Source organism: Actinia tenebrosa, unplaced genomic scaffold, assembly GCF_029948245.1.
Source record: "Actinia tenebrosa isolate PJP-AT-01 unplaced genomic scaffold, QUT_ActTen_1.0 PGA_scaffold11__36_contigs__length_13525064, whole genome shotgun sequence".
In the NCBI taxonomy this organism is placed as follows: domain Eukaryota; kingdom Metazoa; phylum Cnidaria; class Anthozoa; order Actiniaria; family Actiniidae; genus Actinia; species Actinia tenebrosa.
In genome coordinates this window covers 9,988,339-10,012,494 of record NW_028292571.1, presented here as the reverse complement: position 1 = coordinate 10,012,494, position 24,156 = coordinate 9,988,339, and the positions used below count along the sequence as shown (strand labels likewise).

The 24,156-nt window shown below is 35.2% G+C and overlaps 2 protein-coding genes and 2 long non-coding RNA genes across 6 annotated transcripts; 2 read left to right on the top strand and 2 right to left on the bottom strand.

The window, feature by feature from the left end:
• Positions 1–146: 146 nt before the first annotated feature.
• Positions 147–12,891, bottom strand: LOC116299612 (5-hydroxytryptamine receptor 4-like). Of its 3 annotated transcripts, XM_031708298.2 has the most exons (3): positions 12,818–12,891; positions 9,877–9,967; positions 147–2,731 (listed from the first exon to the last, which is right to left on the bottom strand). In XM_031708298.2, exon 3 carries the CDS (start codon positions 1,871–1,873, stop codon positions 701–703), a length of 1,173 nt encoding a protein of 390 aa, XP_031564158.2. In that variant the 5' UTR covers positions 1,874–2,731; positions 9,877–9,967; positions 12,818–12,891; the 3' UTR covers positions 147–700. The 3 variants fall into 3 exon arrangements, with proteins under 3 accessions (XP_031564158.2, XP_031564150.2, XP_088883941.1); XM_031708290.2 differs by lacking the exon at positions 12,818–12,891 and having other exon boundaries at positions 9,877–10,016; XM_089027815.1 differs by lacking the exons at positions 9,877–9,967; positions 12,818–12,891 and adding an exon at positions 4,177–4,218.
• On the top strand, positions 10,858–13,181 carry LOC116299639 (uncharacterized). Its single transcript, XM_031708332.2, has 2 exons — positions 10,858–11,079; positions 12,851–13,181. Exons 1-2 carry the CDS (start codon positions 11,031–11,033, stop codon positions 13,126–13,128), a joined length of 327 nt encoding a protein of 108 aa, XP_031564192.2. The 5' UTR covers positions 10,858–11,030; the 3' UTR covers positions 13,129–13,181.
• Positions 13,182–15,170: 1,989 nt separating this feature from the next.
• Positions 15,171–18,762, top strand: LOC116299582 (uncharacterized). The gene is made up of 2 exons (XR_004197482.2): positions 15,171–15,331; positions 17,693–18,762. It is a non-coding gene; the product is annotated as an uncharacterized LOC116299582 (long non-coding RNA).
• A 556-nt stretch (positions 18,763–19,318) lies between these two features.
• Positions 19,319–23,891, bottom strand: LOC148912508 (uncharacterized). The gene is made up of 2 exons (XR_016119349.1): positions 23,419–23,891; positions 19,319–19,913 (listed from the first exon to the last, which is right to left on the bottom strand). It is a non-coding gene; the product is annotated as an uncharacterized LOC148912508 (long non-coding RNA).
• Positions 23,892–24,156: the final 265 nt, after the last annotated feature.

The window sequence follows — 24,156 nt, the reverse complement described above, 5'->3', positions numbered from 1 at the left end:
TTAATTTAGCCTTGGTTAGGCCTCTATAATACAGTCCAATTTTGAGGTTTATTCCGGCTGAATTAGAGTTATTTGGCATATTATTGTAATCATATGTAAACCTTTTGACACTGACGTATAAATATAACGTATACTAATAAAAGACACTATAATACAAATATGTGCAAATATATATAGATATATATATATATATATAAATTCTATTTCATAGGTGATTACCTTTATGTCTAATGACGGAGTTGATTTCTATTTAGGTTGTTTTTCAGGGACCCTGTCTAGCGAATTTGCACGCGCAATTATAAATAGGCTAGTTGGATTCTGTAGAAATCACTCGCAACACGAAAAAGCTTCTAGAAATACATGCCCTATCATTTTGGAGTCGCGCTTTAATTTACAAACTACGTAGCCCTATTTTTTATCATTCGAGCAAATTTAATCATATTGAGCAGCGAGTGGCTCATCTATGCAGTTTTAGTAAACCTTCTAACGGTCTATCGCGAATTCTGCGCGATGATTGGCTGAGCTTGCACTTACACTTATGACCAGTGGTTTTCACTTTTCTCTCATGATCTGCTTCGGACTCTGATTCCAACTTTGACTCCATCCATGGTAAATGAAAGTCGGTTTTCATTGTTCCTCAGTCTCCCAAAATAAGCCAGCCAATCAGCACTCTCGAATCATCTTAAATATTCCTAGATATTTATAAACCGTTGCTTGTAACAATCTCGATGCTTTCTTTCCTCACGATATCTCTGCCGTTTCTTGATTTCTCAGAACTGTTTGAAAACGTTGGCGAAACTTTGTTAAATGTGCTACTATAAAAAGCCTGCACGTGAATTATTGCGTTATCATCTCCATCGGCGTCTCTGCATTCAACTCTTTTGGATATAATCGAGCATTGTTTATCTTGCACTAAATCCGAATTAACTAAACTTGTCAAGGTTCCTTTCTTGAAAATGCAAGGTAAGCATTTAAAGTATAAGTTGTTGAATCCTTTCTTAAAGTTTGAGCTACGAATGCCGTAAAGAATCGGGTTGCACATACTGTTTAGATAACCGAGGCACAGTGACGCTACGTGAATGCCTCTTGGTATCGGATAAGGATGATATACATCGAAAAACATCGTAATTGCAAACGGTGCCCAGCAGAAAACGAAACACGATACTACAATCAAAAGCGTGTTTGTAAGCTTTAACTCTTCGTTTGATATGAGCTTAGTTTCTCTTCTTTGAAGGTTTGAGTTTGGCAAATTCCCCGAAGGAGCGAAAAGACGCTTTTTCAACGATCTTGTAAACGAAATGATTCTATAGTAACAGACAATCATGACTGTTAATGGCCCAAAAAAACAAACGATCACCATAAAATACATGTAGAACATATCAGATGGCCAGTGTACAAAGCAATATGATTTTTCCTTAATGAACCGTATCTCGCTCCAGCCAAAAAGAGGTGGTACTGATAAAATAAATGACACAATCCACACGCATATGCCATATCTCAGTGCATTACGAGATTTGAAGTTAGACTTATACGTTTTCCATCTTACTATATAAAAATATCTGTTCAAGGCGATCATTGCCAAGTTGCACACCGAAGAAACAAATGTGAGTAGCGTAATAAACCCAAAGGCTGTACAAGAAGAAGGTCCAAAGACCCATTTTCTTTGCAGCATGCTTACTGCAGTCACAGGCCCACTGACAACTGTTATTACCAAGTCAGCGGTTGCTAAACTCAAAACGTAATAATTTGAAACTGTTCGTAGAGACTTGTTTGTAAAGACGATGATAAATAGCGACGCATTACCAATGATAGCACAGGAGCAAATCAAAACCATTAAGCTACTCTCGATGATTCCCTCGACAGAATAACCCATACTTCGAATACTACCTTGCTCTTTAGATAAGCCTTGCTTGATATTCGATAATACAGTTAATAACAAGCTAAAATCTTCATAGAATTGCCGTTGTTTACCTTTTTTTAAATCAAATCCCCATCAAATTAAATTCTCAGTTTTTACTGCCGGTTTTTGTTAATCTTGGATGTTCTTTTCCTGCCACGGTACATAAAGACGTCATTAAATTCACCAGAAGGTTTTTTTTCCCTCCGATATCAATTTCTCATAAATCCATTGCCAGCAATTCATAAGATTATCAAAGTTTACCAAGAGAGGTTTAAAAAGCAAGTTATTTGCTTACCGTTTGCTTGTTCACCGACAGTTTTCCATTTAATTGACGCCTACTCCTATTCCTTTCTCAGATCAAAGTTATTTTAGATTAAGGAAATGAAGATCATTTGTTCCATTCAATGAAATTTCAATTATTTCCTTCTGCTTGGACTAGTCTCTTTTCAGCTCGTTAGAATAACGGTATTTTGTCGTTAACTTTGAAGTCTTCTTATACTACTCTTTCCATCAACATATTTTTCTGACGATTATATTTTGATTCCTTTCTATGAAACCTCCTTGCTTTTAGCTCTAGTTTTTTCGTGTATCTGGCGAGTACAGTTTAGCGTTTGATTCAAGTGTTATTTGAATTCCTCTCAACGATGAATTCTTTCAAAAAATATTTGTTTCGTGGAATTACCAAACCAAGTATTCCTTCATGCCCTTATACCATATAATTGATCCAGGCTATAAAATACGTAGATCTTGCTGTAATTCTTGGACAGATTTGTTTGCCAGCTGGTTGTGGAAGAAACCGCATTGAAGGAATATGGAAATTTGTGAAAATATCTGCAAGTGAAAACAATGAAAATGATTGTAAAGGTTAGCATGAAAAGAAAGCAATTTTGATTATTTGAGCGTCTCCGTTTAATTTGATTCAAATGAATCTTCGTGCTGAGAATTTTCTTCTACGTATGTGAATAATGGTAGACGGAAGTAATTTATTTGTAGAATAGAGAACCTAATAGAGGGAAGGGAATCAGAAAAAAATAAATTAAGGGCGTAGCCAGGGGGTGACCAAGGGGGCCGGCTTCCCCCTCCCCTTCTCCCCTCCCCCGGTAAATTACAAAAAAAAATTGTAAAAATTGGACTTAAAATGTAAAATGTTTTTGTGAAAAGAAAACGTAAAACGTAAGGCCGTTTTTCCTTTAAAATTTTAAACCTCTTAAATTTCTTAAATTATAAACCTCTTATTATTTTGCTCTTATCTTCGTTTATTTAAACTTTCAGTGTGCGTGCAAGAATAAAGCGGAACTTTTATAGTTCTAGGCTATATCCTTAGTGTGTCACTAACAAATATCTATTCAAAGGTGTAGAACGCCTTAACTATTTCGCAGCTTTGCGATATCACCCATTTTTGGCATTGTCTTATGGCGCGACAAAAAAATTGGGCAATACATTTCCGTCAATCAAATAAATTGGTCGGCATCTTTATATTCTCTGATTGGCGGCAGTGTATTGCCCTATATCCCTGTTACGACTGTTGTCTTGATCAACGCGTAGCCGAGCGAAAAGAGTGGTAACTTCACTTTTATTTACGCGGTTTCTCTCTTTTTTTTTTTTTTTCTTTTGGTCTTCGTTTACTTGTTTTTGCTCTTTTTTCCTTCGTGATTAAGCCTTTTGATTTTCATTTATATGATTCCGTCTAATTTAGCTGCATCCTTTAGACACATTAAACCTTCTTCATTACTAATATCATTAAGATTAAACTGGTTATATTCTTTGTTTTAGCCTCATCTTAGTAATTAGAAGGTTTAATGAGATAAGAGGATACAGCAATATTCAACAGAATCATACAATTATTTCAATAATAGTTAGTCACCTGAAAAGCTATAAAGCTGAGGCAGACCAGGATTATGGGTAGATTCGTTTTACACGTTCAACGGCTCGATAACTGTTCATGGACTTGCCAATCTTTTACCGGTTACAGTCTCACCTCTTCTGAGCATCATCGAGCTGCAGTTTGTATTAAAAAAGCTTTGTATATATATGCTTTTTTTGATATGAAAAGTTTCCCATGATGCTCAGTGATCTCAGCTTTCTAGGTTTTTGGTGACTAACTTTATTGAAATAAGTGTATACAATTAATAATTGACCAGTTTCGAATCCAAAATTACCGCCGCTTTGTCCCTTGAATATATACTCGTTTACACAGCGTTAACCTCTTATCAGTGTTTAAATATTCAAAAATACCAACGATAAAGTAAATAATACACAACTTCAACAATACAAACACTTCATTGAAACTCGACGGACCTTGACTGGAACACGTGAATATTCTGCAAAAAAAAAAAAAAAAAGAAAAACAAAAAACAAAGCTAAAGCCCCGCCGCTTAAATGAGTCTGTAATCGAGAAACACAGCGGTAAATTGGACTATAAATTCAATTCTATTCAATTTCATTATATTGTTGAACGATGAATGGCAACGTTCTTGCAATAAAATGTATACATGTGCGAATGTATATATGAACGTAATTGAAGAAATAGAAAACGAGCGAGCGCGCGTGCTGTGTGCAGTCACAAAGCACGTGGAGGTTAGCAGAACACGAGAGAAGTGTTAGGAGAAGAACGACGCGTAGCGGAGTGGTTCTGGACACTTCTCGAGTGTTCTGCCAATCCCCAAGTGCTTTATAACTCCACACAGCACAGCAAGCAAGTTTTTTTATTTCTTTTATAAAATACAAATTACATGACTGACGAAACTGAAAGTGCGCGCGCGTGCTGTGTGCTCTCATAAAGCACGCGCTCCCAACCAATCAGAACGCGAGATTTAGAGCAGTTATTTTTTAAAGTGAAATTTGGCCTCTAGGTAGTTCACTATCATTATGATTAATAGTATCGAGGCGATGCAGTTTTACGTAATACTCTTAATCGCAAGCGATAAAAAGAAATAAAAGCTAGCTTTTCATAATTGAGTGGCTTTTAAAGAATTGCTTCATGCAATTTTCCTAATTAGAAGACGTTTCGGCTTCCAAAAATATTAGGTTAAGAAATAGTGGGAAAATGTTGTTATTCTAGAAGATAGAATAAGGGTTATTTACTAATTGGTCATCTGTGTTTTATGCCTGAGGAAAAAAAATTCTGTCAATTGTAAATAATTTAGATTGTGTGAGTTAAAAAGGAAGTCGCCCTTAACACCTCTTGGCGCTTCGAACCTTTTCCAGTAGACATGTAGTCTACTCTAAATAATAAAAAAAGGCTATTCCGATAAAATAAACAAATCTCATTTCTTTAAAAAACTATGACAAATAACTATCGATACGCTATGCGCTATTAATTGCGCCATAACTTCACAATGATAGAGACCTTTTATACACGTTGGGCAATTATTTAGATGTCTTTATCAACCAAGCTCACCGTTCGTCTCGCTTCGATGCAAAGGCAAGGCTACGTTCTTCACTGCTAATTGAACTTGCAATTTATTTAAAGAAAGCCTTTTTTAATCGAAGTAGTTATTTACAATTGATTCATCCTTATTTGTCTTGAAATATTGAAAGACAAAGAAATTTGACTGGACATTCCAGATCCTGTCTCAATACAAAACAAATAAAGGAGGCTTGTTCTCTAAATACCCAAATGCATTTATTTTAAAATAGTCGGTCGGTTGGTTGGTTGGTCGGTAGATTGGTTGGTTATTAGCTTGGTTAGTTAGATTGTTCATTTACTAGTTCGGTCATTCATCTATTTTTTTATTTGCTTGCATCTTACGCAAATCTAATTGCTTGCTTAATTCCTAATTTTATTACTTTTTTCATTACGTGAACCGCCATGAGACTTTTTTTTTTCCTTTCTTTTCTCTTTTGTTTTTGTTTTTGTTTTTGTTTTTTTCTTCTTCTTCTTTTCTTTAAACATGTAGACTCTCTGTCTTCTGTCTTCTCTCCAAGAGCTAAGCTCATGAGACTTTTACTCAAGCACTCCGCGCTAAATGATCCTTCAATTACCAAACATTTTGTTAAGCTAAGCGAAAAGTGGTCAATTCTGCTTTCTACAAAGGCCGACAAATCATTTCAAGACATTCCCTGTCATAACCTAAAGACCCTTATACTTTTTCCTTCTTAAAAAGCAGGCAAAATTAACTGACAATTCGAGACGCTAAAGCGACTATATCTGTGAAAGTATCTCTGTTAATTTATTAAATTAAAAAAAAAAGGGGTTCTTCATTTTCTTACCTGAAAATATTTTTCTGTAAATCTCTCTAAAATTAACGCATTACCTCTCTGGTAGGTTGCCTGGGAATATATAGAGGAAGTCTGATTCTAAATAAAGGTGAGTTACGTCACTACATCGTACTCAAACAATAATGACCACCTTTTAAGTGTTTTGAGTATACTGGGTCAAGATTTTAAGAGCACAAAGAATTTTGAATTTCGTTTTAAATAAAGGTTGTCATAAATACAATTTGTAAACAAAAGTGGCGGAAAACTAAATAACGGCTTTCAGTGAACAGGTATGAGAGATGGATATAAAGGAGATGATATGTCGACTAAAGATAAGACAATAAAAGAATGAATGAATGAATGAATGAATGAATGAATGAATGAATGAATGAATGAATGAATGAATGGATGGATGGGTGGGTGGACGAACGGACGGACGGACGGACGGACGGACGGACGGATGAATGGATGAAAGGATGAATGGATGAATGGATGGATGGTTGGGTGGATGCATGGATGCATGGATGCATGGATGCATGGATGCATGGATGCATGGATGCATGGATGCATGGATGCATGGATGCATGGATGCATGGATGCATGGATGCATGGATGCATGGATGCATGGATGCATGGATGCATGGATGCGATGCATGGATGCATGGATGCATGGATGCATGGATGCATGGATGCATGGATGCATGGATGCATGGATGCATGGATGCATGGATGCATGGATGCATGGATGCATGGATGCATGGATGCATGGATGCATGGATGCATGGATGCATGGATGCATGATGCATGGATGCATGGATGCATGGATGCATGGATGCATGGATGCATGGATGCATGGATGCATGGATGCATGGATGCATGGATGCATGGATGCATGGATGCATGGATGCATGGATGCATGGATGAATGAATGAAAGAAAGTCGACTTTAGAAATCAAAGCAAACCTGAGGTCTTAGATGAACCTGAGTTCTTGAACGAAAACTAGATAGCAGATTAAAAAAAAAAAAAAGAAAAAATGACTCTGGGGTTATTAACTGAGCGGTTTTACTAACGTGAAGACAAGCTCTAAAAAAACTTAATCTACAAAACACTTAAATAAAACTTAACACTTTTGAATCTAAGTATAATCTTTCAAAATAGACATTTCAGCTTGCAAAGGGTTAGACAAAATAAAGGACAAAAGCAGGAATAAAAAATCAATTATAAAGAGAGAATATGACTTGAGTATTGAATCAATTTTAATCTTAGAAATAATATTTTTGTAAAGAAAATTAGAAAACATAAGACATAACAGGAAAAAAAACAGAATTCAGTATTAGAAAGAAAGAAAAAGTAGGTTTACAATAATATTTTTAGAAAAATTTCAAGCAAGAAAAAAATAGAAAAGATTAGAAAAAAAGAAAATTTCAATAAGACTGAATAGAAATATAACAGCAGCAACATATATTGTATGACTATGTAGAGAAAGGGCTTGAAGTTATTCGAGTTAAAAAAATCATATCAGTCACTTACTAATTTTGAAAGCCCTATTCCAAGCCTGAGCCATATATCCTATTCATTTGATTCCCAAGGAAGTTGAGCAATCCAATTCAATTAAAGACCTACATCTTATTTTTTTTTTACTTCTTTTGGTATATACTTTTAGAAAATCTCATTCAAAACCGAAATCTAACATTAATAATTTTGGAATATTGTTTGCGAGCGGTAAGTCTAAAGCTTAAAGTAAAAGCTTCGCATGTTTTCATTCGTGATATGATGTTTGAAGTTGGAAGCTTTTGGATACACGGAATAGTTCAAGTTTAAAGAAAGCTCACTATTTTTTGATTTGTCCTTCCGTCTTATCAATATCCTTTCACCGCGAAAGCGTCGCTATTTTCATGAGCAAATAAAAATGCAAAACAAAACAACGAATAGAATATTATAAAAAGAAGTTTCTTACCAGATATATTTTTAATCTCCCTCTAAGCTTTGACGTTACACTTTCAATGACAGGCAGGTTTTGGTTGTCATCACAACGCGGCTCTTAACTTAAAAGTGGTCGTTTTACTTCGTGTCTTTAAAATACACATCCTGCACATTTGTGACAGATATAACACCGTGTCTCGATATCATTAAAATGTTTATTAGATACTCTAAATGGTGTAAATATATTGGACGCTAAAAATAGAGAACGAGCAATACCAAAGTTTAAACAGACTCGGCGGGGGATATAATTATATTCAGAGTTGCCTGGATACTCTGTCGAAATTTTTTTTTTTGATTAAATCTAATTAAATTAATTTTTTTTTTTGGCGGTTGGAAGCGGAAATACGTCACAAATTCAAAGCTCTCGGAGTTCGCTAGTGCTCTTTCAATCCCAGATCCTGCGTTTCTTCTGGCTAGCGGCGAAATGTTCCCCATTTCTAATTCTTACTTTGATCGAAAGTAAACACAGAACTCTGTTTGAAAGCATCTGATTTTCATTCACCATTTTCCATGCATTGGTTCACTGGTCAAACTCAAAGGTAATCCTTTGAAAGTATCTTGGCGCCTCGCTTGAGCGCTTTGTGTTTGACCAGTCAACCAATGTATGGAAAATGGTAAATTGATTATATTTCACTTCCAGAAAATTGCGCATGCGCCAAAATGGCCAGAGCCCTTGCTCTTCGCCGCAGGCCAAGAAATATCAATTTCTTTCGTCCTTTTCTTTTTCTTTTCTTATTTTGGTACTTTGCAGAATCCCAAATCTCATCAAAAGATTTATCTCTCTCTCTCTCTCACCCAATTGTCAGTTAATTTAACTACAAATATTTCAGCCGAATGTCAGATAACTGTGATATTTTTTTACGAGCGCTGGCCATAATATTAACCAAAATAATGAAATCTACTGTTATCTACTTATTTTAGGTTAGTATTATTTATGTAATAAGTAACTTCTTATTTAAACATTTTGTAATAAAATTGAACGATAAAAACATGTTAAAAATGTGACGACGTTTCGACGTTGCACGACGTCATTATCAAGTCAAGAAATGAACTAGATAGATATATAAAATAGATACATAATAACATAATCAGACAAAAAGTTTGGCACCATGGAATTATTTATCTTTTTTTAGTATTATTTATCTTTTAAATACTATTTTTTGGCCTGCATGGGAATTTGTAATTTCCCATCAAAGGTATCTGTAATCCTTAAAGATATTCCTTCCAAAAAATGCATCGATCATTTTGCCGGGTCGAAATTAGCAAATGAACATGGTATTTAATATATATATATATTTAGTATACAATCTAATGCTTTAATGATTTATCTACTATAAGTTATTTAATAACTAGTGTTTCTAAGGAGGATTGCAACAGAATTACTACATATTAAATGGCATTTAACCGTTTTAATTTTGAGATAATGTCGCTTAATGTCAGGGGACTTGGAAACTATGCAAAGCAGAGAAAAATGTTTCATTGGCTTTTCAATCACGGTGCCTCTATGGGGATAATTTTCACTCAGGAAACACACTTAGTTGAAGACAGTCAAAGAGAATGGAAACGGATCTTTAAATTATATTAATGTATTTGTAAATAATTTTCTTTTTTTTTCTTTTTTCTGTTTTGATGGATGGAATAAAGATTATTTAAAAAAATAAAAAATAAATAAATAAAATAAAAAATAGTGTTTTAAAAAACATACAATTTGAGTTTTTTTCAAGAGCTATTCAGTAGTAATTGCCTGTCGAAGGTAACAGTAATTCTGATAAAAGTCAAAATAGATACTTACTCTTAAATTGATCAACTGTGAAAGGATGAACGAAGATTCGTTAATACTCTTTTACCTTTGATTTCACGCAGTGAGAAGGTACCTAGATAGACTAGAAAATTGGATCAAGTTGATTATTTTCTCAAGAGTCCGTCTTACATAATCACCAGAACAAGCTGTTATATCAAGTACTTCTATTCTAACGCTTTTATCTTACATACATGCAAATTTTCGATTTCTTTTTTTGTTCGATGGTATTGGTTGAGACCATTGTTTTTGCCGTTGAGACGGAAATTTGTATGAGCCGTTTTCGCTTGCGTTTTTATGATTCTGGAGTATATAATCCATTATTCGTGCAAATGAAGTGAAAGATGATGTTAGACGAGAAACGTGGTGATATTTTTAGTCCTGGTTGGACAGGAAATTAAAGGGGTGTCGTCAAAAATGTGAACGTTGCTTGCAACCAGAATCATATCCGTCATAATCAATGAATATTGTTGTAACTGGTTTGAAATAGTTTAGGCTGCATTCATAATGTGTGGCAGAGGGAGGTGAAAATTTGAAATGTCCAGAATAACCCTTAACACCCCCCCCCCCCCCCCGCCCTTAAAGTCATGCAAAAAAATACGACCCCAACTAAGCAAGGCTTGTAGCTTCTTCCAAAAATTGTGCATCCCCCCCATTTTTCTGATAAAAATTTGCCCATCTACCCCTTTTTCCTACCAAAATTTGCCCGATCCCCCCTCAATTTCACCTGCCCCCCCTCTGCCATACATTATGAACGCAGTCTTATATTCTATGTGTCGGCAATACAAATGAATAACTAATAAGATATGTATACGGAGAAAAGGTGTGCGTCCACAGCGTGGACAGCGAGGGGAAAGAGGTATGTATTTGTGTGTAAACGTAAGGGGTCATCGTAATGTGCACTTGCTCCTCGGGATGTAAAAAGGAACAACCAGCTTTCGATATTCTGGTTGAGTGATTAAGCCCGAAACAATCCGAGTCGAGGCTCCGAGGAAACAACAGAATAATTACGATTACTCTATTGTTTTCCAGGAGCCTCTACTTGGATTGTTTTGTGCTTGATCGCTCAACCCATTATTTCTGTGTCCCCAAAGCACGTAACTAAAACTAAAGTGCTACAAACCTTAGAAAAACAACTGAGGAAAAAAATGAAGAACGCTGTCTTCACATTGGTTTTGTTCTCTCTTCTTCCTACAGGTAGCTTTACTTTGATATTAGATATTCTGCAAACTCGGTATTTACAAGCTGCACGCTGAAATTTGTTTTTTTGTTGCCTTCACTTAAAAAATAATCAGTCAGTACCTTTTATGTCCTTGACTGGCGGCAAGGAAATACCAATTTCACAAAAAGCTGTTGGAATGTCTGAGTTCACAGAATATCGAAAACCGCAGTAACCCCTTTTTGGCCAAAATTTAAGCCTACTTCTGCGCGTGAACTAACTTTCTAACTATGTAGTTTGTTCTGTTTCAGAGAATTTCATCATTATATGAATTATTTGTAATGCATTTTTTTTATTCGAAAATATAATATCAAATATGGACGAACATACATTGCCATTGTAGTTGAAAGAAGATCGTTTGAGAAAGAATAGATTTAAAAAGTTAGGAAACATTAAATGAATTGGTTATAAGTTTTTTTTGCTTCTCAAATTCACGAAAAACATTAGTATGAGACCAGTCAATCATGACAGCTGGATTATATATCTAGTTTCACTCCCGATATAGAATGTCTTGAATGAGAACGAAGTGTAACTTAAAAGTGATATATTAATTGAAAACTATACTCGTAAAAAAAATAACACAAAATATAAAAAAGGAACACACTAAATTGCAAAATATAAAGTAATTCGATTCAAGATATCAATAATTAAGACAATAATAATAATTGAAGTAAATCAATGAGAATAATCAATAAAAATTGGTAATTTATAGCGCCGGCAGATTATTTGCTATAAATAATTCTACGAGTTTTAAAGGAAATTTATTTGATATTTTAGCTGAAGTTTAAAGATATTATCATGTGTCATGGGAATGGAGTGTATTGCGTTTATATGACCGATATAAGATGTCAATTAAGATTAATTCCTATCATTAGTTATAATCTTGTCAAAGAATAATACACAATGGTGTGACCAATATCTATCAATTATTCTAAAATGTTAAATGTTATGAATAGCGCAGCGCACTGATTCTAGAAATAGCTTAAAGATTCGGATAAACATTGCATTCTGTTTAACCGCTACGAGGATTATACGAACCGATTTTATTATTTTTACTTAAAGTTACAATAATAACCCATGTAAATTAAGATCAACTGCGATCGGCTGTGAAAATTATCTGCTGAAAGTAAACTTGTAAGTTTGTTTGTCCGAATTTCGCCTTTGTCTTCGTTTTTAAGAGGTCAGGGTTGCGCTGCGCTATTCGAAGTCAAAGAATTACTAAAAGACCTTTTTTTACTGATAGTCATACGGCGGCCATTATGGGAATCCGAGGAAGCAAATATTGGACAATATATAGACAGTACAGCTGTCAGGGCGTCTTTTTATGTATATTTACGTTATCTACTGTGAAAAACAAATAAAAAAAATTTAATTTGCTGGTTGTTGGAGCGATATGTAAAGCACCAAAGCGTAAAATCATTTGAAAAAGTACCTTCGTACTCTATGCATCATAATATTTCTATTTTGCTCCCTGGGCACCCCTTAATGTAAGATGGCTGCTGTATACGTGAAAGAGATCTATTAATTATAAACCGTGATACTAACCGACTCCCCGACTCCCCGACTCCCCGACTCCCCGACTCCCCGACTCCCCGACTCCCCGACTCCCCGACTCCCCGCCGACTCCCCGACTCCCCGACTCCCCGACTCCCCGACTCCCCGACTCCCCGACTCCCCGACTCCCCGACTCCCCGACTCCCCGACTCCCCGACTCACCTTTATTATCACGATTATATCTCTTTCCTTTAGCATATTTCCTCAAATGCTACACTTGTACTGACAGTATCAACTGCAAGACTAGAGTGATGACATGCCCTACCCCGCTTAACGAGACATGCATGACATTAAAGATTGGTAGCAAGATCGGCAAATCCTGCAGCGAAAAAGACGTTTGTCTGGAGTTGTGTAAAGGACACAGTGATTGTGAATTTACTTGTTGTGCTAATGACCTGTGTAATGAGGGTCTTCGTGTGGAGGCTATTGTCACGCTGATTATTGTTATGCTTGGTGTTAACTATCTTATGTAAAATAAAACACTGAAAATTTGATATTTTTCTTAATAAATAACAAGTAAATTGGATTGGGTTCCCTGTGGTTCTCTGATTATTTAAAAAAAACGTTTTAGTATTACATTCACTCTGGCAAACTTTGGAAAATCTCATAATCAGAGCTCGAGCAGTGAATGTCGTCTCACAATTACTGGTCGATGGACCAATCACAGCGCGATGAACTTTATATTCAAGCATAAAATTATACTAAAACGTCCTATTAGTAACGTCAAGAAAGCATAAATAAGAGAGGCAAACTTCTTAACATAGCGCGCTTGCCATGTAAATTCCCGGTTGGGCTATTTTTAGTAACCGGATGCAAATTAAATTTCGCCTTACCCTACTCCAGTCTTGCGCGCGTGCGCTCTTTCCGTTTCGTTTTTAGTCATCAAAACAATAAACGCAAAGAGCAAACGTGCTCAAGTTAATGACGCACGGGAGTAGGGTAAGGCGAAATTTTAGTCGAATCCGGTTACTAAAAATAGCCCAACCGGGAATTTTTATGACGCGCGCGTTATTAAAGGGGCACTTGGATAAAAATGGATGAAAATTGGAAATGACTTGAAACTTGTTGAAACTTATCTATATGGCCCAGATAGTAGCCAAGCAACATATTTTCTTCACTGTAAAATATATCGGATAAAAATTATCAATTTTATGCAGCATATAAATTGTGAGTAAATGACGTCATTTACTCAACCCTATTGTTCTTTTCTCTTTTAACCCAAAATTTCTCAACTGCAAGTGGCTCCCAGGTGAAAACGCTCACTAATCTGGTTTACATAATCATAATCGAGTCAAATTATCCTCAAATAATTCCATTACTCGGACTTTACAAGCCCCCTTTAAGAAGTTTCCCTCTCTTTTCAGTATGCTGTCTTGGTAACGTCATGTTTTGATTGCGGGCGCGCCTAGTCGGGGCCTTTAAGTCAGTTTTTACCATAAGGGATGAGGGCAAAACAATTGCCATCTCACTGGACCCGATTTAGGGGGAGGGGTGGCGTTACCCGATACCCACCACCTCTGGAAGTGAAATCTTAGATTTTGTCCCTAAATATCTCCAAAACTAAAAGCCAAATCACAGGAATGAACGGACTGTCTGTCTGCATGTATGCTAAAAAACATATTTGTGTGTAGAAATTGCCACTACAGACCCCCAGTATCGAGCATTTGAACAGGTCTCTGAGGGGGGAGGGGGTATGTACCGGTACCCACCACCTTAATTCATAAAATCGGGTCCCTATTTTGAACCATTGTTTTGACCTCGTCCCTAACATGTTCTACAACTCAGCGTGATGAAAACCTCAAACAAATAAATGAAATAAATATTAGTTTTCTGTGGCCATGCTAATTATTTTCAAATTGCGCTTTGTAATACGTTTCCAGTGTGTTAATGTACCCTCGATAATTTTTTCGTGACGTATATCCTCCACGTGACATCGATGGAATAAGGAAATGTTTGAAGAGTTTGGCCTTATTTTATTGCATTTTTGGAACTTGATAATTATCCTTGAAGCCTCACTATGTCCATTCATTCATAATTAACAACAATATGTCCACTCTTCCGTTAAGGTTGTCTTTAAAATATCCTCTAGTCCCAGTTGGAAATATGAATATTTACAAAATATTTAACACAAGATTGTTCAAGATTGTCTTTAGTAATGTGAACCGACATCAACTCGTTAAAGAACGAACGCTCGAAGGAGGATTGTAGTTTTGGAGGGGGTGGGTTTAAAATATGATATGATTGAAACCTTATACGTGACCTGTCATATAGTGATGACAAGTAACAAGGTGCAGATCAGTGTTTAAGCTATAAAGCTTGCTGCAGTTAGAAATAAATGACTTTTATTTTATTTTACTTTTATCGTTTAAAAGAAAACACTTGTTTCTGAATCTTGTGCAAAATGATACCCTCGACACTCGACCAAAAGACACACACTCGCCAGAGTCTTCGTCAATTTCCTGCTTTGTTATTGGATACTGAAGATCACGTGAAATTTTAAAGAGGTCATGCTGATCAAAATAATCACGGCTTCAGTAGCATTGACATCTTAATAATTTCTGTTGTAAATCTCGTTGGAATCGATGGACTGCATAGTAATTATATAAGTACATTCGTTTGAAATGGAAAACATTCTACTTGGTATATTCGTTCTTCTGCTAACAGCAACACCTTCAGGTAATATAAAATTGAAAATTACTGAACCTCAGCTTCGTGTTGTATTAAACGGCTGAATGACTCCCAAGCTATGAAGGAAAATTATTTCCTAAAATATTTATAAGTTATTGCGATATTAAGCAAATACGGGTTGATATTGGTTGCTAGTTGGTAAGAAATATATCCCGTATTGGCGTCGTTCTTTTTCCTAGCCTTCCTAATCACGTAATTAGTCCATTTTAAAAGTGAAATCATTGACACGAGGCAGTAAGAGAATAGGTATTATGTATTATAATCGGCTATGATAGAGATTTTAAAAAAACATCTTATTCTCGCCAATTTCGAATTATAGACCACTCGTAAAATGATTCTTGATTGTATTTCTTAAACGAGAGCGAAAGTCATATGTGTAAATTTAAAAAAAATCTATAGTTATTTCAGTTATTGATGATACACGAAGGCATGCAAATATCGGCATTAAAACGATTACAATGCTTTTCATTTAAACAAGTCCATATATAATTTTTAACATAATTAGATATATATATATATGGCGAAGATCACTCAAAAGTTTTTATTCATATTTTTGCTTGATATTTGCCGACGGTCGTAAAAATACATCTTTTGTTTACTATTTTATGCAAATGATGGGAGCGCACGCAAGGTTGTATCAAATGAATAAGAAATTATATTATTATATAGATATCGATGGAATACCAGGTTTTCTCTAGTGTCGAAAATATCTTTCACCAGTGGAAGATATCATATCTTTCACACGTGAAGATATCGCTGTTGAATCGGCTTGCTATTTTAATAAAGAATTTTTGAGCTTTTGTTTTATTTAAGTTTCATCGATATTTATATAATAAACAGAACATTACATTGCCGCTTGGAGATACGAATTTTTTTCTTCTCGGGTGCAATTTAGATATCTCACTCGTTCGCTGCGCTCACTCGTGAGATATCAATTGAACACTCGAAGATAAAATTCGTATCTCCGCGCGACCATGTAATATCTTCTATATTAATTATATCGAGATTACCAGAAATAAGATGATTGTGTTTATAAAGAGGCATCATTTTCCGATCGATGGATAAACTTAAAAGAATATACAGTTATTAGAGACACAGTGATTATATCACTTGAACAAAAATCCTTCAAAAAAATTTTTTTTTCTTAAGGTGGCTGCCTACTTTTGAGCGTTCGATTTGAGCCCACGATGTGCGCGCGCTCAAAAACCGCTGAAAAATCTACAAGATTTTATTGAAGAACAATACGCGTTTTGAGCTTCAATAGGGCAAAACCCTCAAATTTTGCACGGGACTCTATATTATTTGATAGCTCATTCGAAAAAACTCCTAAAAATCTAGGTTATATCAACATTTTAGAAAAAGTTTAAATCAGGAACACGTGAAAAAATAGATTTTTGTAGCGATTTTTATTCGACTTTATGAGATTTTTTAAGAGTACCGAAACTACAAAATATGACAAATTAATGTATCTCTCTGTCTTTTTGTCGAAAATATCCATGTATTATTGTAGAATGATTGAATAGCCTTCATTCTTGCAATCATATAGTCTGCAAATTACTATTATCTTATTAATCTTAATTTTTTCTAATCACTTCCGGTGACGCAATTTTTACTCCAAAAGCTCGTGCGTAGGCTTCCATTAAATGCTGATTATCTCGAAAACGAGCTCGGGACACCCTATTTTTCTTTCCAGATTTGGAATCAGCATTACATTTCAATTCGGAAAATCGAAGTTTTAAAAAAAGCTTAAGTCAATTTCCAAAGGTAGGCAGTCACCTTAATTCCAAAAAAGAATTTTTTTTTCTTAATTCAAAAAAAGAAAAGAAAAAGTAAAGAAAAAGAAAAAGAAAAAGAAAATTACATGAAATGGAGCACGTACGCTGTTTGGCTGGCTACCGTGTTTTGAATATCAGAGTACAGAGCCGGGTACATACGCTTTCAAAATTTAATAATATATATATATATATATATATATATATATATATATATATATATACATACAGCCATTTGCAAAAAAATATGGTCGTTTCAAATATACGTACAAGTATATCAAAAGTATATCAGACACGGCGGGATATCTTTCTTGTTTTTTTTTTTTCAGAAAGCCCTAGTGATAGACAACTCGAAAAAAGTATGAGGGTGGCTATCCCATAATTTTTAATATGCTGTTAAGAGGACAGACACGTAAAAAACTGATGTCTATTTGTTAAATTATACCTGAAGATTATATGTCACAAAACATAAGCAGCCCTTTAATATATATTGCTATCAGTTATTGGTGAAAGAAAAAACAAAGAAAGAAATTTAAAAAGATATCATTAATAATTAACCATTATTCGACTATTGCAGTGCATCCCATAGTATGCTACAGCTGTAGTGCCAAGTTAAACAAAAACTGCAAAGAACCCGTGGTGTATTGTCCACCTTGGAGATTCGACAGATGTCTGAAAATCAGCGTTGGATCTAACATTGGCAAAAGCTGCGCCAATCAAAGTGCATGCTTCTCGTTGTGCATGGGACGCTTGAACTGTAAGATTGACTGCTGTACAGAAGACTATTGTAATGCAGGCTCTTCAACAAAGCCTTTCTTATTTTTACCCTGGACAATAGCATTATCTGTAAAATGGATGACATAACTACCGTTGTTTTTGTTGTTGTTGTTGTTTTTTTTTTTTTTCTTCTTCTTCTTTTTTTTTAATCAAAAACAGCAAAGAAACCGAAACATTTTGGCAGTTTCGAATTTGTCTGTAGTTTAGTGTTAGCCTCGAATTTGTGTTAAATATTCACGTGTTCGAGAGAAATTTTTTGGATTTCCAAAAAGTTTGCATACCAGTCTTGAAATTTTCTCCCAAATATAATTGCCGTTCGTGTAGGCATGAAACCTGCATTCATATTTTGCAAACTTACCTTATTTGAAAGTGAAGATAGACTTCTGTTGGGTGATTTTCCAGCCATTTAAAGCTTTAAAATGTCGAAAATATGAATCAAAACCTGCAGTTATTATAGCGAAGAAACACTTGAAATTCAGTGTTATCCACCAAATAAAACTGTTTTTCATGGTGTGCCCATCAACTCTATATTCATATTTGGTTAGCTTACCTTATTTAAAAGTGAACATAGACTTCTGTTTGGTGATTTTCCAGCCATTTCAAGCTTTAAAATGTTGAAAATATGAATCAAAACTTGCAGATATTACAGCGAAGAAACACTTGAAATTGTCCACCATCTTGAATTTGGCTTGTAGACCTGGCCTCTGACAAAGGAAGCCCAAACAACCACAGGGTTCCCACGTGAACGACAATATAGGTTTGACTTCATTGTTGAAGTTGTACATTATTTACTCCACCGTTGAAGTTTGTAAAAATTCTATTTTGCTAATTCATAATTGTATTAAAGTTAACAAACATGCAAGCCGATAATCGATAGACTGCAATCTTGGGCAAAACCTGTAGAGAAAATTACTAATTAAAAAATCAACATTTTTTGGCTTTTGTCATGAAGAATAATGTACCCCCCCCCCCCCCCCCAAAGCAATGTTGCTCGAAAAAAACAATGGCGAATGACTCCTTTGCTGGACCAACATTGCTTCGGGTGGGGGGGGGGGGGGGGTGGGAGGGTTTATTGATCAAAATATACAAAAGGCGCAGGGACGGTCGAAGTTCTTTCATTAGTCTCTACCCTTTTGGCCAAGATCGTGGCTTATCAACAACTTATTGATTCTACATGTAGTGAGCAGTTGATTGGTGAAATATTTTTATATGATTTCAATAATGAAGATCTTGGAGATATCAAGGTTTATGCTTTCAATATGTTAATGAGTGTGATGTCATAGGAGATATCATTAGATATATTAGATATATTTTTAAAGCTTTTCTGTCAGCAAGATATCCAGTATAAAACATCAAAGGCTATTGCAATTTTATTTTTGATAGTAATCAGTGTTTCCATTTACGAATGATGAAAAATAAACTCAAATGCCACCTATGACGTCACACTTTAATGAAATAAACAATAAAAATAACAAACCACTAAAAGCAAGGAAAAACATGACATTTTAAATGACATTCATTTTCTTAGCCACATAATAAAGGAATTTTACATTAGCTACAACACCAACTGCAAAATTTTAATAAAGTTAATAAATGGTTAAATGTTTTAAACAGCATGTGACGGATGTTGAAATGGGAAATCTTTTAACCAAGCTAAAAATCTACAACGCAGATCGCTAGAACAACATCTAAAGGCAACCCATAACTAGCTACACAGATCAGTAAAACTGCAACAAACCAAAGGTAATCCATAAACAGTTACAGAAATGAGTAGCACAGCATCCTACCACAGGTAGCCCAATATTAGTTACACAGATCAGTAGAACAGCATCGCACATTGCAATCACTCCTCCCCATGCACGCATACTGACAAGCTATCTCGCTGCTGCAGCTGTTTTGAAGAGTGTTGGCGACCTTCAACGTCATGCATCTGTCAAAATATAAATGGCATTTTGCTTCTCCTCCTTGGCAGTCTTTCTCGCCGTTGGTCCTGGTGCAGTGGTGACAACGCAAGGGATAGACTGATGATGATAAAACAGAGAAAAACATCAGTTATAAGGAGGAAATACCTGACTAACTGATGAAATGACACATATCAAACATTGAGTGTCGAATTTCCCCGTATCGCTCTCTAAGAAAAAGGACTAGGGAAGAGCTTAGCAGCCAGGTCAAGGGGCGTCCCCGTATCCTTCCCATTGACGAGAACCTCTGTCTCTTTCCTCCAAAACTTCCTCGATTTTCACAAGTTTTTCTTTTTTACTTGTCTTTTTTTCTTTTCTTCCTGCGGCGAAGAACGAGGACTCTTGCATAATCCATTATTTGAGACCAGGATTTCTTGGACTTCCAGTATAAGAGCGCATGCGTTCAAAGATTTGCCAAAAATTCAAAAAAATATGTTCACGATTTATAATTCTTATTTTGATCGGAAGTAAACATACAATTCTGTTAAAGCATGATTTTCATTTATGGTATTTAACTTCCGAAAAAATGCGCATGCGCCAAAAAATGGATTATGCCAGAGCCCTCGTTCTTCACCGCAGGCAAGAATAAACGCAGGCTCTGGGTACGAAATTGATCTTCTTTGTTTTAAATTTTTGTCCCACATTTAAACTACACACAATAGGACGTTTGCACGATGGCGTCATTGACCTCTACTACCAGACTCCCTTGCACGCTTTCTTTTGTTCAGTTAATTAGCACCATGTCTTACTATTCTCATGAGGGACTACAAATTTAAATAAAAAAGAAAATTCGCAAAGCATCTTGGTAGTGGGAGTCAAATTATGACGCCATCATGCACGTCCTATTGTTTTCTTGGTTTTATTTGTTTTAAATAGTACGACAAGTTAAAATTATTTTCACAGGACAGTAAACTATTGCATGAAACAATTTAAACTCTTAAATTTAAAATCAAATTTTTTTCGCGATCAGAGTTTTAAATTATAGTCTATAGCTCTAATTGGTTGAGCTTGTGGGACATAGCAACGGTAACTAAGGGACGTCGATACCATGAATTATATTTAGCCTTGGATTATCCGTAAATAAACAAAGAAAGTATCTAGTGGAGGTCGCAGTTGAATAAAAATTAGAACAGAACTTGTATTTTTTGTGCGTAGACATAGCGTTATTGTTATTGCATATATATTACCTAGATACGACAAAGAAATTTTTTTTTAATAATATGAATTAGCTTTACAAACAAGATCTCAAAAGAATATACAGTATATTTAGAATACGTTATGAAAATAATTAAGAAGAAACAAAGATGAGAATATGTGGAAGAAACATATAGATCAAAAGAAACTAATTTAGACCCGATTGCAAGTCTTGTCAGTATGACAAGAGTCTCATTTACAGACGAGCCAAATGCACTAAACCGAAATCATGACGACCATTTTGACTGAATAACTATCGTTCTGCACTGACTAGCGACTGGCTAGCCTTTCATGCGTGTGAAAACGCTATTTTATACCCGTGTGAACGCTATACTTCTCAGTCCCGGGCCCAGTTGTAAGAATGGTGAATAGCGCTATATATCCAACGGAGAATTTACTATGAATAAGTCGAAGCTGTTATCCAATGAATTTATTCCTTGAATATTAAGGATTATCCTTCGTATAGCGCTATCCGGGTCCACAACAATTGATTCGGTAAATACAAACGAAAAACTATATTAAGACCACATAGAAAGGCGTCAAACAAATTACTCAAATTTAAAAGACAACATGCGGTGTTATAGGAGCTGAGCCTTGTGTGATTAATTATTTTTTTCAGGTTCTATTCAGTCATATAACGTTTAAATTAAATTCGAGGCCAGTTCGAAGAGTAGTTAGGAAAATGAAATAAAGCTGAGAGGATAAAATAATTAAGATCAACGAAAGACTCCCTTGAAAAAGAGGAAAAAATATCTCCTTGAAATTAAGCACTATATAGACTTATCAATGAAAAACAGTTTGAATACATTTGAAGTTGATTTAGGAAAATATATATATGTGATAAAGAAAAGCTTAAAATAAATTGCGATATGAATACCACAAAAATACCATAGGATTCTTTCAATTCTAGTCACATTTCAAAAATAGTTTAATTTTTTGATTGGGCTAATAGCTGTCTTAAAGATGCTTGATCCCTGAAAGCTTTTGATCGTTCCGAGGGTTGAGAAAAAACCTGCATCGAGTTGGTGCCACAGTGCTTTGTCGGACTGTTTAAGAGGACATATTTCCAAGATGGCGTCCATTCCGTCCTGTAAAACTCTTCCCAATTTCTCCTTCAACATCAGCACTGGTCATAACCAATTGACCCGTAAGAGAATCTTGACATAAAACTTTCAATATCTATCACTTTATTAATATTATTAATATTATCTATTTGTCTCAAACGACCCAGCAAATCCAGGATTTGAAATGTACTATTTGGTGACGGTGGTTTTGAGCTAATTTATTGAAGGCGGGTTATAGCGGCGATTCTCAACACCGCACAATAACCGCAAGAAGAAAACAAATGAAAATAAAAGGTCAAGCGTATCCGACAGTGTTTCAGTTGAAAAGCTACCGGAAATAACAAAAGTGATTATATCGCTTCACCGAACACAGTGGCTTTATCTGAAACAAAAACAACGTTAAAATGTAAATTATTTTTACCGCAAAGCCACAATAAAAAATTGCTAAACACCACAACACCACAGCACTAAAAACCTCAATGTCCCCTCATCGTTGTCTTGTGATCTATAATATTTTCGCTAAAGAAAATATAAAGTCGGTGCTAAAACTTAGTTATTTGAAATCATTGAAATAGAATATATTCAGATGGCATACGCATCAGTTATAGATCTGAATTTACAAGGCTCAGAATTGTTCCAGACTTTTAGTAGGACCGGAATTGACTACGATTGTTTTAGCGTTTGATGTTTTAGTATATCAGACATAAAGACGAGGGTTGAAAGAAAGACTAGCTTCGCATCAATGCTCGCATGCCGCAAATATATTGTAAGTATATACCATTCTGCATCTCATTTGATATCTTGTCTCATTAGGTATATGTATAAATGTATACTACAACCTTTTTGCAATCAAGTGTATATATATATATATATATATTCGGAAGGCTGCTCGCTTAACAAAATGAACGAACTCATTTCTTCGTGTAGACATAGAAACAATTGAAAGCGCTGTTGCGTAAAAACAGAACTTGCATAATATATGTAAATAGCTATATAAAGTGAATGTTTTGTAAAATTCAAGCATTAAAAGCTCCTGACGAGTGAGTCTGACTCACGAAACAGTTCTGTAGAGAACGAATTATGGTCATGGAATTTCTTCCACTTTACACATGCACACACACACACACACACACACACACACACACACACACACACACACACACACACACACACACACACACACACACACACACACACACAAACACACACACATATATAATATTTTCAATGCTCAAGTTAATTGCTTACAAGCTATACTAGCATTAAGGGTTAATAACACAATTCAATCGATTATGGTCTAATCTTACCAGGGGGCGCCAAGTAGAGGAAAATAAGAACTGTAAGAATTACGTATTTCATCTTTACGAACACTATGTCTTGCTTCGTACATATGATGTTAAGTACAAACCTTAATTTGTGTACTTTTTATTAACTGTTGTAAATCACGTGATGAGTTATTAGCCAATCAAAATGGCCGTTTCGTTATGGAGAGTGCTTTTGGATGTTGTTGTTTTTGAACGTCAAAATATTCACAAATACCAACGATATAAAGTAAAAAATGCGCAATTTCAACAATAAAAACACTTCGAAATTACATGGAGCTTCAATGGAACACATTGATGCTACTGCTAATGTTGCTGCATTTGCTGCTGTTCCAGTTGTTAACCACTATATAATAGTAATATTGTTGTGTTTTGATTTTACACCTTTCACCGAACTATAACATGATATTTAGTCTTCATTGGCATGGTAGGTCTTCCTCGTGTATGGTAAATAAGTAATGACTAAACCAAATTTATGTTTTCCTTTCTTTTCTTTCTTTCTTTCTTTCTTTCTTTCCTTCTTTCCTTCTTTCCTTCTTTCCTTCTTTCCTTCTTTCCTTCTTTCCTTCTTTCCTTCTTTCCTTCTTTCCTTCTTTCCTTCTTTCCTTCTTTCCTTCTTTCCTTCTTTCCTTCTTTCCTTCTTTCCTTCTTTCCTTCTTTCCTTCTTTCCTTCTTTCCTTCTTTCCTTCTTTCCTTCTTTCCTTCTTTCCTTCTTTCCTTCTT